Raw genomic sequence first — 15969 nt, forward strand, 5'->3', positions numbered from 1 at the left:
AGTTTTGTAAACTTTTGATTACTTTATGATATTGACACAAAATTTGATCCAGATTCAGACCACATATAGGGGAACATCACCAAAAAAAGATTTTTTTCTGCTGCCCTATTTCCTTCCTGAGTTATTGAATGTTAAAAATGAAAGATTTGTAAAAAGATTTTAAAAAATTGCCTTTTATCAGCAGTTTCTCAGCAATATATTGTCCAAATATAATAAAATATTTCTAAAAATATAAAACATTTGCTAACAAATGATACCTACCATTTGACTCTCCTTACTATAGTTTTGGAGTTATGATTCTTTAAAGTTGTATATGTCACTCAGACAAAAAAAAACTCTAAAAATACCTTCAGGGCTTAAGGGGTTAATTTTTCCAACACTGGTGGCACTTTATTTTTTGCCTGTTTGTGTTTCTGAATGATATTGCTAATGATATTTTACCAGTGCAATTTGAAGCACAGAAGAGAGCAGTGTTCAATATTAGATACATTTAGTTAAGTAGAGACTATTCATGTGAATGAACATAAAATGTGTTATGAGATTTCTGATTTTTTTTAAATTTGTTATTATTTATCTCAGTTCAGCAGAAAAAAAAGCACTTTAGTTGCTAGTAATGTTGAAATGAATGTATTGTCAGTGCAGATTTAGAGATGAAAGCATTTTTCGTTCATCATATTTTTGTCAGACATGGTTACTGGTTAAATTTAGATATTTTGTACCAAAGCTACTTAAAGGACATAACAGAACAACAACAAAATGAGATTTTGTGAAGGATTACCTATGTTTGCTTTAACACAAAGAACAGACATGTTTTGTCCATATGAGAACATATTATATTTTGTTCAATAAAGAACAAATGTTATCCACACTAATTTCTTTATGTCTGGCAATAAACATAAATTATTGTTTTTAGCTATATAATTGTCCGGACCTTGGCCGTGAGGAGGGTTAATTTACTGGACCTCAAGCAAATTTAGTTGAAGACCCTTGGTATAGAGTTTGACAAGGGCCAAATTGTGATGGCTAGACTGGGTCAGAGCATCTCCTAAACTGCAGTTCTTGTGAGGTGTTCCCGGTCTGCAGTGGTCAGTATCTAAAGCCGCATTTCCACCAAAATTACCTGGAACAATTTGTAACAGGAACTTTTTTTACAGGAACTTCCCCCCCCCCAGATCTGCTACTGTCTGCGTTTCCACCGTGGTCTAAAGTACCGTGAGGATTAGGCAAATTAGTCTGGTGATGTAGGACAGCGCGCGACTGCTCCTCCCAGTCAGAGACGGACAGTAATCATTTTTGCGCGATACTGTCTGCAACAATAACAAGTATGGAGGAGATGCAAGCAGCGCTGCTTTTGCTGGTTATGTATTGTTTTGTATTGTTTTAAAGGGGCTATATGCAACTTTTTCCCCAAAATAAACGTAACAATAGCCTTTTTATTTGACCATTTATGACTCAAACATCTCCTGATGAGCATACTGACACCTTGTCCGCTCACAGTGGGTGCACCTGTATCCTATTTTTCCTATTTTCTGTCGGGTCGGATTTTTCCCGCGCTGTCTGCGGATTTGACGTCACCACCGCTGCGAGAGCGAGCAGAAAATAAGAGCAGTTCTGTTTTTTTGGCCACAGGTGTCAGTCGCAAGTTTAAATTTCAGAAAAACGCATATAGCCCCTTTAATAAAGAGGTCATTAACAAAACTGCGGAAAAGAGACGAGCACTGATACAAAAGCGTATTCTGAAAGCTCGTAAAGCTAGATTTAAAATAAGACAACGTATGTTATTATCAGCTATTACGGACATTGACCGTGAGATGACTGAGACAACACGCGCCATCGGACAGAAAGAGCAAGACTGATATTTACTGAACGCAGAACGAACCTCGCAAAAGACTTTTAAAAATGCTGGTTGAAATAAAATGCTGGGTGAGTTCAACCAATCAGCATGTTCAGTGCCCAAGTCCCACCCCCGAAAGTTCCCGAACTTTGAAAAAGTACCACCTCGGGAGCATGGCCGTTTGGAGGGGGAAATATTTACCCGGAACTTCATTTAGACCCTGGTTCCTGTGGTCGAAACACACCGAATACCACCCCAAAGTTCCTAGTTCCTGGGGAAAGTTCCTGCGGTGGAAACACGGCTTATGTATCTATTTCAGTGGTATCTGGTGAACCGGAGACGGGGTCATGGGCGGCCAAGGCTCATTGATGCACGTGGGGAGCGAAGGCTGGCCCGTGTGGGCCGATCAAACAGACGAGTTACTGGAGCTCAAACTGCTCAAGAAGTTAATGCTGGTTCTGATACCACAGCACACCTTCAGGAGTCTAGTGGAGTCCATGCCTCGACGGGTCAGGGCTATTTTGGCAGCAAAACAGGGACCAACACAATATTAACCATTGTTTATTGAGAGATAATGATACTAAAATATGTTTTACATAAATACTTAAATGATGTGTAAGTGAATAATTATCTATAATAATTATCATCTAATAACTGTTAAACCATGATTTATTTCATGATTTACAATTTTTAATATAACTTACAACACATTTGTAAATCTTTTGCATACCATTCAATTATTTACTAATGTATAGTCATGTTTTGAGAGCACGATATTTATTTTATAGGGAAAAAAAGGGCGATTCACACTCAAAGATGCTGCTTACATTTGTGTTTAATATCAGGTATGTTTTCGGTGTTAAACTATTTTCTTATAATGTGATTTCTCAGCTCAGTTTAAAGCAAAACTGCTTCCTGCTGTCCCGTGTATAAATCCATAAATCTACACTCATAACTGGAGACACATTAAAGAATGTTACATTTTCATAGATGTCATTTATTTATAAATTAACACATTTCTCACATTCACTTCAGGTTTGTGAAAGAATATTGTGTGCCATCCATAGGCTCTGTATAATAAATGTCCTAAAACTGTTATAATTCTGAGGCGGGAACTGATTTTAAAACATAGATTTCAAAGGTTTGTCTCAGCTTGATAAATTAAATGAAACTGGATCTAAACTGGACTGAGACAGAGATGTTTTAAGCAGCTCGGGTTAATGTGGTACTGCTGTTATTTCTCTCGGTTATTTCGAGTCACCGAGCGCCCCCTGGAGGAAACAAGCGAGTAACATTTGCTGCTCAATGCGTGCGGCAGGTGTTCACGACAGCTGAGAGCGCGTTTGCGGCAGCTGGAGAGCGCGAGCCTGAAAAGTGAAGCTAGACGAGAGAACGGACAAACTACAAGAGGTAAACAAACACACAACTAATGTCAAATAATGGATTCAGTCCATTTTTTATTGAATAGATGTGTAAGGTTAGTTAAATATATCGATAACACAAATAACAGTCGGATGTGAATGTTTGTAAATCTACATATTTATGATTTGTTTTGTGGATGATGATCACTTGCTTGTTTGACTTAGTTCATATATTTTTAGATAACAATCATAAGAGCTGTGATAAAATAACCAAATAATCTAGGGATATATAACATGCACTTAGATCATAATCTTGTACAGCAGTTTTTATTCACATTTTGACTGTAAAATGACAGAACTAACCTATGGCTCCTCATAAATCTGATATTTGATAGATAGTTATAGTTAAATCGTGGTAACCACACATTAACCACGGCTTTGCTACTCTAACCATATTTTAACCATGGTATTTTTGGTAAAACTGTGGTTATATTAATGGTTATCAATTAGCCAAACAAACATGATTACTACACTTTTACTATAATAAAACTATGGTTATTTTTTTCGTAAGGTTAAATCAGGGTTCACTTGAATCTTCACATTTATCCTCCTTGAACTGGTTTTACATAATCAATGTTTTATTTCAGACTCAATGGAAGTGAAAGAGTAAAGACAAGAACTGAAGTGAAATTTCAAAGGTGATGATCCTGTAGTTTGTTTCAGCCTGTCGACACCAATAAAATGTGCTTAATGTGCCAATTTACAGCAGATCTCAGACATCACCATAATGAATGAGGTGAAAACAGGGAACTTTTGGCTTTTCAGCAGCTCAGTTAAACATTATGGCCTGTACTTTTTAAATGCAGATTGAATCAAAACACAGTGATCACAGTTCACACCTGCAGTGAAGCCCCTCCCACAACAATTCACCAATAAATACTGGGAATATCCACATCATCCTACAAGAGAAGGACAAACTCCAGGTGTAGCAGCGGAAATCTGTGTGACTGTTAAAGATGGAGTTTATTAAAGAGGAGATTGAAGACATGAGTTATCCAGAACTATCCAGAATAAAACATGAAGAAGATACTGAGGAACAAACAGGTTTGTGTCCATTCTTGATTCTTCATTGTTGACTGCTTTAGTGGATGTGAATTAATGAACAGTATATGAATGATAAATGATAGAGAAATGCATCTAAATGATAATAATAGTACTAGTCAAGCATATTGTTAACTATATTAAAAAGTGAATGACAGACTTTGCCACATGAAAGATCTGGGGTCTCATTTATAAACGTACGTAAGCCAGTTCCCACGCAAAGGTTATGATCTATAAAAAACAAACTTGACAGGAGAATGTGCGCACTTTTAAGCAAACTTTGAGCTGGAGACAGGGAATTGGCGACACAGATGGTGAGGTCATGAACTGAAGTTATATTGTAGAAAATAAATGTAAGAAGAACGATTATAAGAATTAATGACATTTAATTTTCACTCCATTTCATACGTTATATCCACATTATCATGAAGATTAAATCCAACAGTGTTATTTGTGCCTATTGTTTTAGGCTATATACATCTAGTAAAATCCAAACGTAATTCAAAATGTATTTTTTTTTAAAATGTGCATAAACTCTTTTACTAGAGTGAGAAAAGTAATGAAGTAAGAACAATTTAAAACTGTTTTCATATTGATATACACATTTACAATAATGTTCCAGTTTCATTAATGGCAGTATGCACTGAAATTACATACAGTCATTACTCAGAATTTAAACAAAAATTATATGAATTTAGATAGACATGTGGAGGTGCTACTTTGATCAGTTTTCCTGTGACACGCTGTTATAATGACAGCAAGGATAGGTTCATTCCAATAATTCCTCTTTAAACTAAACTGCAGATCTCACGGTATGACAAAATATGTTTTAGTGAGAACGATGATCAGTGATGCACACTTACTTCAATATCACAGACACTGCAGGATTCGGTGGTTGAACGGTCCATTATCCGGTTTGAATAGGTCCAATGATAACAGCTTACTTTAGCCTACAACCACAGCTGCACGGACACGGAGTGTAAAGACATCTTCACAAAATTATGAAAAATACCACTGTATTTGAAGGATACAACTTGAAGAAAAAAATTAAGATTTGCACGTTTCCTTTTTTTAAATACATTGTCAGTGACGCTCTGAGTCAGACGATTGTATTTACACTGCAATAAATAAGTAGGCCTATCGGTTTAAATTAAAATAGCCTAAACATCCTATATGTTCACATTATCAGCAAAACTGCATGAATTTGAGTTGAAGGGTTTAAAATTAACAAAATTCTTTAAATTAAAATAATATTTGGCCCGTGGAAATTAATGAATAAACTTCATTTTAAAAAAAAATATCTGAGAAGTATTGTATAAAATTTAGTTTTTATGGAAATTTTGATATATTTATTCTAAAAAATAATAAAGATATTGGATGATTGTCAGCAATGTACTGTTTAAGGCACAAATGGCATTTATAGTCTGTATCTAATATTTTTCTATGTCTTGTACCTTTGACAGTGTTAAACATGGTATCACGTGGATGGTAATGTGTAGGGATGCACCGAATATTCAGCCACCGGAAATTTTCGGCCGAAAATGGCCCAAAAGGGCATTTTCGGTTTTCGGCCGAAAGACTTTTATCACCGAAACAATACGGCCGAAATGTTGTGATGACGCAAACAGAAACCGCGACCTGAATGTGCTTGTCTGAAGCAACATGTCTGCGGTGTGGACGTATTTCAGTATATGTGAGAAACACCTACGAACAGCGATTTGCAAAACATGTAATGCCGAAACTTCAAGAGGGGGTCTGCAAAGACTTTCTCCACGTCGGGTTTAATTTATCACCTGAAATCCAAACATTCCGATCGCTTCCGATAGGAACGCGGCACAGAAAAGGAAAACACCTACGAGCACGCCCACTCCGGTGATCCCCACCAAGTCCCCATCCCCAGAAGTGATAACCCTCTTGCCTACTGGAGAAGTAATCACAGCGCCGCTTTCCTGACCTGAAAAAGATGGCACGCAAGTACTTGTCTGCTCCATGCACAAGCACTGACAGCGAGAGCTGTTCAGTGCAGCACCTCATGTTCTCAATGAGAAGAGGAACAGACTTCACTGTGAAACCTAACGGTTTCCGAATGCAATCTTTAACAGCTAACAGTGGGCATGTTTTAAGCGAGGAACACACTTCAATCCGAGTTCCCACACCAACATCGATCAACATTTATCACGAAATTCAAACTATAAATGCCGTTTTGACGCTCTTTAGGCCCAATCCCATTTCTACCCCTTAGCCCTTCTCTTTCCCCTACCCCTTCGTTTTGCGCGTTCACGTGAAGGGGTTGGGGTGTCTCGATTCTCTTTTGGCTGGAGTGGTAGGGGTAAGGGGAAGGGCCAGATAGCCCTTCAAACTAAGATTTTTCAGGACCACACTTCAAACGAAGGGGTATGAGGAGTTTTCCTCCACCGACTGCCGCTAGAATGTGTGTGTGTTGCCACTCGGGATCGATCACTTGTGTGTCGCCTGCCTGCCAGTTTCTCCGTAGCTTGCTAAATGCACTATTTAAGTGATTTGAACACATATTAATAATAGTTAAAAATATATATATATATCTGGTCATCCTTCATAACGCAGTCGATATTTACATCTCGTCTGTAAACTCTTGCGTTACCAAGGCAACGACTGACTTGACGTATAACATATGAACATTATCGCAGCACCACATCTTAGGAAACTCTAGCTCATACGTTTTTGAACTGAAAATGAGCGCTGTTTTATTAAATCCAAATACAACGCAAAACTCTTTTGGGAGTGAGTAATTTGTTAAACGTGCTCGCGCTTGATTTCTGTTAGATATAGCCTACGCACTTCATTGCTGTTTATACTGGTTAAATGTCACAGGACACTAATAAAATAAACAGGGTATGATGACGTGTGATGACGTGTAATGGTATAGTAGTGGTGTCCCATTTCTTAGGGGAATATTTTCACCCCTACGCCTTGGCACTATGTTTCAAGGGGCAAGGGGAACGCGTAGGGGTAGGGGAAGGCGAAGAGGTGTAAAATAGAATTGGGATTGGGCCTTAATGTGGCGTGACTGATCACATCACAGTTCAAGCGGCGGCGCGCGCGTGCGTGAACGCGATCATTTGTGAGCGCGATCGATCATCTCTTCCTAAAGAATAAACATGAATGAACATCTGAAGGTATGTTGAGGATACAACTTACTGTCATATGTGGTGTAATCGCTCAGTCAGTGTTTCAACGGCGGAAAGACCTCAATATAACTGCTGTAAACTAAACAGTCATGTAGCATCACATTTACCTCAGGCAGTCATTCAGTGTCCACAGCTGTTAGTTCACTTGAGAAATCAACTCTTTCACTAAATATATGCTCTATATTAGCCGTTATATTCATTATATTCTACTTAACCTGTTAGTGATGTCTTGATTATTTATTGTATACTATGTTTAAATAAACCTGTCATGAAAATGACAGACACTGTGTATAAATGATTATATTTCAACAACGAATTGGATAAAAAACTATTTTATAATTAGATTTAGAAGTTATTGCAAACACTGTCTTATGTGAAGTTTACATGTTTGCGTACTATGTTATTTGAGTGTTGATTATTATACCTAAAAATAATTAGCAACTGAATTTAAGCTAATAGTTTGGGCTCTGTTGTTAACCTTTAATATTAATGTGCAAGTAAGGGCTCCCTATATAGTTTACAACAATATATTCAATAAACTTTTAGTTATAATTTAATTCATTTAAGGACAGATACTTTTTTTTTAATAAAATAAAAATAAATAAAAAGCCATTTTGTAAAACTGCTGTGCCGAACCTGTACCGAACCGTCAGTTTTGTGTACCGCAACACCCCTATTCTACAGTTAACATATGGGCTATGGCAGTCTTTGTTTTGATACATTTATGTTTTAGGCCTACAGCGAAAATAGTTATCTATAGTATCTTTAAGCAGTTGCACATGTTCTGAATGGACTTTCTTGTAGTAGTCCTACAGAGAAAAAATTAAAATGCACTTGACCTAAATGCACTTTGTTTTTATGAGAGAACATTTAATTTAAAAACCTTTCTGTAGACCTGTACATTATTATTTAAGGTACACATGAGTGGGGTCAAGTTAAACTTTTTAGTTTGAATTTTATTTTATACTGTGCATTGTGTAATGTGCTAAATAAATATTGGCATCATTTGTAATTGATTTATTCTTTGAAACTTTAATATTAATTTATGCAATTGCAATGCCTTGATTTTAGTAAAGCTAGTACACAGTCATAGACATAAATGCAATGGTACTAATAATTGGCATAATTTGTTTCGGTTTTCGGCCTTGGTTTCCTCTTTTTCGGTTTTCGGCCAAGAATTTTCATTTCGGTACATCCCTATTAATGTGCATGCAAATTATATGCAAATGAGGTTATGCATAGTAAAACTAGGCATTATAAGCTCCATATATGGTGATTTCAGGGAGGAGACGGGTTGGAGATGCACTTACGCAAAATCTTCCGCTGGCTGTGATTTATAAAGGGATTTTTGCGCAGGTTCTGATGTACACATGGTTTTATAAATCTGAATTTTTTGTGCAAACGCAAAATCTATCTTTTGTGCGTATGTACACTTTTAGTAAGGTTTATACGCAAAGTTTTACAAATGAGACCCCTGATCTCTGTTGCTTTCTCCCCCTTAAATCAGGGTTCACTTGAACTGATTCTAACTTGATGTGTATTTTAGACCAGGTGGAAGTGAAACCGCAAAGACAAGAACTGAATGAAGAGGAGGAGGAACATCATAACTTTAAAACTCAAAGAAAAAAAGCCAAAAAGCTGCACACCTGCACTCAGTGTGGAAAGAGTTTCACAGAAAAAGGAAACCTTGACAAACACATGAGAGTTCACACTGGACAGAAACCGTATACATGCACTCAGTGTGGAAAGAGTTACAGACAAAAAGGAGACCTTAACACACACATGAGCGTTCACACTGGAGAGAAACCGTATACATGCACTCAGTGTGGAAAGAGTTTCATATGTAAAGGAAACCTTGACAAACACACGAGAGTTCACACTGGAGAGAAACCGTATACATGCACTCAGTGTGGAAAGAGTTTCACATATTTATCTAATCTCAGGAATCATCTGCGTATTCACTCTGGAGAAAAAACATTTCACTGTGATCATTGTGGTAAAGAGTTTATTTCATCATCACATCTAAAACAACACCTGCAAGTTCATTCAGATGAGAAGCCTCATGTGTGTTCTCACTGTGGAAAGAGTTTTTCAAGGCTGGACAGTTTTAAACAGCACCAGAAAACACATGATGAAGTGAGAGAGTATATGTGCTGTGACTGTGGGAAGAGCTTTACAAAACCTGCTAATCTGAAACAGCACCAAAGAACTCATACTGGAGAAAGACCTTACAAGTGCTCATATTGTAAGAAGAGTTTCACTCAGTCTGGATCTCTGAAAATACATGAGCGAGTTCATACTGGAGAGAAGCCGTACCGCTGTACTCAGTGTGAGAAGAGTTTTAGATATTCAAGTAATCTAGTGACTCATATTAAAAAGTGTTGTTCTGTGTCACAGTGAGCAAATGTTTTCTTCAGATACAAAACGTTCAAGTAAATTATTGTGTGCCATCCCTGGTGAAAAAGTATACTTTATTGTTTATATTCTCTTTTTCAATCGTTTATTGTAACCAAAAATTGTTCCATCTTTAAATATATAAAAAGTATATTTGTTCGATAGTAGTACTGGAAGGGTTGGACTGTATTAGGTGATGGCTTAAATCTAGCTTCCTCAGTGTGGTGAACACACTGGATTCGATCAGTTCCAAGCAAACAAGGCTTAATTGTTGGCAGTCTTTAGCTGTACATAACACAGCAGTACACGGGTTCGTATGAATAGATGCATGTGTGTGTGTGTGTGTGTGTGCGCGCAAAGAGAAAGGAATAAAGATATATATTAACAATATGTCCTGAGTATTATTGCTCAAACATTTTCTCAATACATTGTTTCCATCATAAATGTCTCAAGTAACGAAATGATCAAGTAATTAGAACAAATAAAGGAATCAATATCCAAGCAATGAAATTCTAAACCAATACTGCCACTTAGTGGTCAGAAACGGTAAAACGCTCAAAACCGAAACTAATTATGACGTGATTTAACTGAAAGCACGTAATTAGAAACATCGCGTTCATTAACTTGAAATAGCAAGTGCCTCAGCTGTTAAAGTTATAATCACTCACACATGCATACAAACCAAACACTGTTGGCAATGTATATAATAGGAATTGCAAGTTATTATGAAACACAATCAAGCACGTTCACGTGCAATCGACAGCACGCAATAAACGGCTTTAACACTGGTAAATACTCATTACTCAATATCAGGATGACATCGTATAAAGACTTTACCAACTCCTTAACCAGCATCTAGCATTAACTTGGTAAACAGTCAACTTGCATTTACTTATTGTAGCAGGACTACTTCCTGCTTCGCTACTGTTCGGACGCTCTTGCTTACTGCTCCGCGCTTTGCTCTATCGCTTCTATATTTTACAACTTCAGCAAATCAGCACATTGCTCAAACGACATAGCTTGACTCCAATGATAAAATTAGAAACTCTGGTGACTGAATTCCTAAACAAAAAGCGGAATATTTCAACCGACCAGCCTCCCACTGCCTCCAGCTTACATTCCGGAGAAGGGAAAACACAGCTGCCTACATTCAAAAGGATAAGAAAATGCCTCTTCTAGAATCTACTTGCTGCACAAACTGCCACAGACTTTTACAAAGGATTGCAGTTCTTGAAACAAAGTTATTTGCGGAACCATCCAACCAGACGAATCACACAGCAGAGCTTCATCATGATCGCCCTCTGCACACTGCCGGTGAGTCCCATAAATGTAGTGCTACTCAACATGTAGAGAAACAAGTAACTGATCAACACACTAATCGATGGAACAAACAGGGAGCAAGACCAAAAGGCACTCGAGACATCAGATTGTCACGAGCATCACATATTGCCGCATTAGCATGCTCTACCCCAGACACAAGGATTGCAAACACTAGTTTTCTACCACCAAATATACATCTTGAAAACAGATTTGAAGTGCTAATGAATGTGGGTGAAGAATCCCCAAACGTGATAAATGTGACCGAACACAGATTGAATCAGCCCGCAGCTAACACTAATGCTAACAGGCGCTCAAGGTCAAGCAGACAGCGGCCCTCAGCTCAGAGCGCAGCCGAGCCCAGGACTCTCATAGTGGGGGACTCAACAATCAGAAACATTAGCAGCAGGGATACAACTACATGCTGCCTTCCACAAGCAACAGTTTCTGATGTCAACAGGGAACTTAAGAACATTCTGATGAAACACAAGACTGCAAATCGACTCATCATTCATGTGGGAAAGAACGATATTCAGAGAGAGGAGTCAGAACTCCTCAAGAGGGATTTTAATGAACTTTTTGAAACACTTAGAAAACTGAAAGTTCAGCCGTTCATCAGTGGACCACTTCCAGCAAAAGGAACAAATAGGTTTTCACGGCTACTTGGGCTTAATACATGGCTGCAAAAAACCTGCAACATGAAGGGAGTGAACTTTATCGACAATTTTAATCTCTTCTGGAGTCAGAGACAACTGTTTACATCAAATGGCCTCTACCCAAACAAACTCGGTGCAAGAGTGCTAAAGGACAATATTTGTTTTTCCCTTCATCATCCTTCAGCTGTGTGTGCTAACCCACTCAACCTGGATGGCACACACACACCAGTAAAGTACGATCACAGGACTTCATTTCAGCATCTGAATGGACACGCGGTTGATACACCCCACAAGGACAATGATAACACCACGCAGCCACAACAACCACTTCTCATGGACACACTCCCAGCTGAGCCCCGCCCTCAGAGCTCACCACAGATAGACTGTGACGAATTAGAACTGGTCCAAATGACACAGATCGAGGCACTAAACAGTAACATCTCAGCCCATACTGTGGAGTCTGTGGAGGCACTGGTAAAAATGGGGACCATCAGGAAATCAGGACCATCAGGACCATCAGGGACCACTGGTGAAATTTTAAAACTTATATGTAATATAAGCAATATGCTGGAAGAAATGTCACTCCTTGAACCGGACGATAACATATTGCAGCTTCCGGTAACACCAGAGAAACAGCCCCCCTCACCAGACATGTTATTCCGCTCTACAGCATCCCCGCCTCTGAGCTTCACAGAGAAAATGGATTTTGTTTATACTGGAAACAGACAATCATACTCGATCGCTGCGAGCCCCCAGATATCAACCAAAAAGCGTCAAGGCCCACAACCACCAAAGACTGTGGGCCCAGCTCGCTCTCCCCCTCCTCCTGTGAGATTTCTTCGGTCACAACGTCAGGGCACACACCCTCCTCCATCTGCACCAAAAACAACTGATACCAGCTCTCAGTGACGTGTTCTGGGTCCTCGCAAAGTCACCAGCAATCTTATCAAATGTTTACAAAACATGCGTGAGCCCAGTGTGTCTCTATCTTTCTCTATTTCTGTTCTGTTACGTGATAGAAAGTCCAAGGCTTTCTCAGGCCGTATGGCAAACCCATCTAATCTGCTGCCTGTTAATTGTCAAACTAAGATTACTATGGGGGAAAAAATTAAAATTAATACTGTTAAGTTAGCACTCTTAAACATCCGTTCACTTAAAAACAAATCATTTCTAGTCAACGACTTAATATCCACAAACAACCTAGATTTTTTGCTTCTAAATGAAACGTGGCTAGAAGACAGCTACAGTGCAACAGTCCTCAATGAAACAGCCCCTCCTAACTTTACTTTTATGAGTGTCTGCAGACCAGTCATAAGGGGCGGGGGGGTCGCAGCTCTATTTAAAGATGTTTATCAATGTAAGCAAGTATCATTTGGTGACTATTTGTCTCTAGAATATCTGGGCATTGTGCTAAAAGGTGCACCACGCATCCTGCTTATCATTATTTATAGGCCTCCGAAATATTCTCCGGCCTTTATTGATGACTTTACAGAGCTGTTATCAGCAATCTCATCTGAGTATGACTGTTTTGCTATTGCTGGGGATTTTAACATTCACATTGACAATGCTGAATCCAGTACAACAAAAGATCTCATGACTGTTCTTAACACTTTTGATTTGACACAACCAGGGGCGTAAATTTCATCTAACAGTTGGGGGGGACGATAAACATAACATTTCTCAAGAGCCATTTTTGAAGGGGACACAAATAATAGAGGCACAATTGTACTTGGATATCGTAAGGATATGTGTGCACAGAGTAAAGAGTATTAGTGTAGCATGGAGAACGTGCCAATGCCATTATCCTTCTTCTCAAAGTTTCTCTCCGTTTCAATGAATAAGCTCACTAAATTGACCAAAATATTCTTCAAAACCATTTATTTATTGCAGATTTTTTAAGTTGTCTAGACAAATCAAACCAAATCAACAAAATACAATGAAATTTGAACTTAACTTTAAACATAATGACATGTTGTTGTGAAAAAGTGTCTCCATATAAAATAAATAAAATGTTTTTTAACAAATAAAATTATTAGGTTATTTGGTTATAGGCAGTGCTCTATATGTAGCAATAAAAAAAAAAGCTGTAATTTAAAGCAAACTTACATGACTGGACAGGCACTAAACAAAAGTACCAAATAGCTGTAACTTAAAGCACTTACATGACAGGATAGAAACTAAACAAAATTACCAAATGTATTTTTCCTGGTATCACTTGGCCCCACAAACTCTTGGCATATTTTGTTTATGTTAAGGCTGTCCAGCCTGTCTCTGTGCACATTGCAAACTAACAGACTGTTAAGTCTGTCTTGGCCCATAGTAGCCCTTAGCCATGTCTTCAGTCTCCGCAATGCACTGAAGCTCCTCTCAGCTTCACATGAGGACACTGGCACCACCAACAAAATTCTGACAAGGACCTCAACTTGGTCAAACAACCCCCGCACCTCTACTGGCATTCCCCTTAGGACCTCTGCTGCCTCTCCACTGCTGCTACAGGGGTATTTGTGGCGAAAGAGGGACAACTGTACTGAGAGAGAACCTCTATGCAACTCAGGGTACTCATCGATTGAATCACTTAATACCCCAGTCAGAAGGACACTCTCTAAGTTTTGTAGCATCTTTAGACTGTCCTGGTTGAAACGGTCACCAAACTGAACCTCCACACAATCCAATACTTTAAAGAACTCTGCCCTGTAATGATCCACTGCTTTGCCAGCTAAGCGCCTTGAATTTGCGGTCTCAATAGAGTCAACTGATTCAATGCAGTTAACTAATGCTGTAGCTTTCTCATACAGTTCAAGATAGCTCTTGTCATTTCTCTTTCCCTGAATAGAGGATCGGACACAATCTACTGCAGCCTGCATACCAGAGACAGTCTGGGTCTTCTTCTGCAGTGAAATGTTTAGGCACTCAAGCTCTCCAACAACAGCGGAAGCAAGTGTGAGACCCAACACAGTCTTACCTTTGCTGAAGTGCTCAAATAAGCCACTGGCAGTTGAAGCAGTCCTAGACGTACTTTTTGCCATCTCCTCTAGGCTGCCAAGTACCCGCTCATACTGCCCTAGCAGAGCTATTATAGCAGAATTGCGCACAGTCCACCTGGTTGGACATAGGGGTTTCAGTGTTGTGATGGGTACATTTTCATAGGTAACTATGTTTTCAAACATTCTCTTAAATTTTCCTGACTGGCTAAAAAGGATTCCTAACTGGTGGACCCAAGAAAGGCAGTCCCGGATCATTGGAGAGGCTGAGCAGCCAGCCTGTGTGATTAGACTGACACAGTGTGCACCACAATGCACATAGAGAACTAATGGCTGCTGCTCCCTCACTTTTGCCTGAGCACCACTGTACTTCCCTGCCATATTTGAAGCACCATCATAACTCTGCCCACGTAAAGCAGACATGGGTAGATTAAGCCTCAACAGCACATCAGTTACCATCTTGGCAATGCCCTGGCCTGTTGTTTCTGATAAACTGTATAACCCAATAAACTCCTCATGTGGGACAAGGTCATGGTCCACATAGCGCAGACAAACACTTTCCTGCTCAACACCAGAGATATCCTGGGTACCATCGACAATTACAGAAAACTGAACAAGGGCTGGAGACCTAATCTCACTTACAATGCCTCGGATTATTGTATTGGCCATAATGTTCAGGATTTCATTTTGTGAAATTGGGCTTGTGTATGCAACTGTGCGATCTGTTAACCATTTTAATAAAATAGGATCATCCTCTTCTGCCCTAAGTTTCAGGAGCTGATACAGATTCCCACTTTCTTCAGTATGGCCTCTTAAAGATAGTCCCTGCCTTGCCACATGCCGTACAGAGCTAACAATTTTCCTCAAGCAGTGTCTTGCCATCTCCTGCTGTTTACTCCATGCACTGGATAACTGGGCACTGATTGGGTTTGACTGATGTGCACTCACAGTCACATAATGTCGGTGGGCTTGGGAAGTCTGGTGTGCTGTACATTTTTCAATGGCTTTTTTCCAATTTCTAAAGCCTGTACTAATAAAAGCAGCATCCGGTCTATGACCTAAAGAAGACTGGTTTGCAACACCTTTGCTGCAGAAAAAACACAAGACCCCTTTCACTGATGGACTGTAATGTAGCCATGGAAAGTCTTGGTACCATTT

The 15969-nt window shown here is 39.0% G+C and overlaps 1 protein-coding gene across 2 annotated transcripts; it reads left to right on the forward strand.

Moving 5' to 3' along the window:
• The first annotated feature begins 3169 nt into the window (after positions 1-3169).
• LOC307130014 (uncharacterized protein) lies at positions 3170-10240 on the forward strand. Of its 2 annotated transcripts, XM_079822834.1 has the most exons (4): positions 3170-3244; positions 3843-3893; positions 4062-4299; positions 9010-10240. In XM_079822834.1, exons 3-4 carry the CDS (start codon positions 4212-4214, stop codon positions 9861-9863), a joined length of 942 nt encoding a protein of 313 aa, XP_079678960.1. In that variant the 5' UTR covers positions 3170-3244; positions 3843-3893; positions 4062-4211; the 3' UTR covers positions 9864-10240. The 2 variants fall into 2 exon arrangements, with proteins under 2 accessions (XP_079678960.1, XP_079678961.1); XM_079822835.1 differs by lacking the exon at positions 3843-3893.
• The last annotated feature ends 5729 nt before the right edge of the window (positions 10241-15969 follow it).

Source organism: Gobio gobio (genome assembly GCF_949357685.1).
Source record: "Gobio gobio genome assembly, chromosome: 8".
NCBI lineage: Eukaryota > Metazoa > Chordata > Actinopteri > Cypriniformes > Gobionidae > Gobio > Gobio gobio.

What these genes read in the sequence shown, in the direction of transcription:
- LOC307130014 (XM_079822834.1), top strand. Translation starts at nt 4,212, where the DNA reads ATGGAGTTTATTAAAGAGGAGATTGAAGACATGAGTTATCCAGAACTA. An exon ending in AGATACTGAGGAACAAACAG is followed by an intron (nt 4,300 to 9,009) that starts GTTTGTGTCCAT and finishes TGTGTATTTTAG; the next exon opens with ACCAGGTGGAAGTGAAACCG.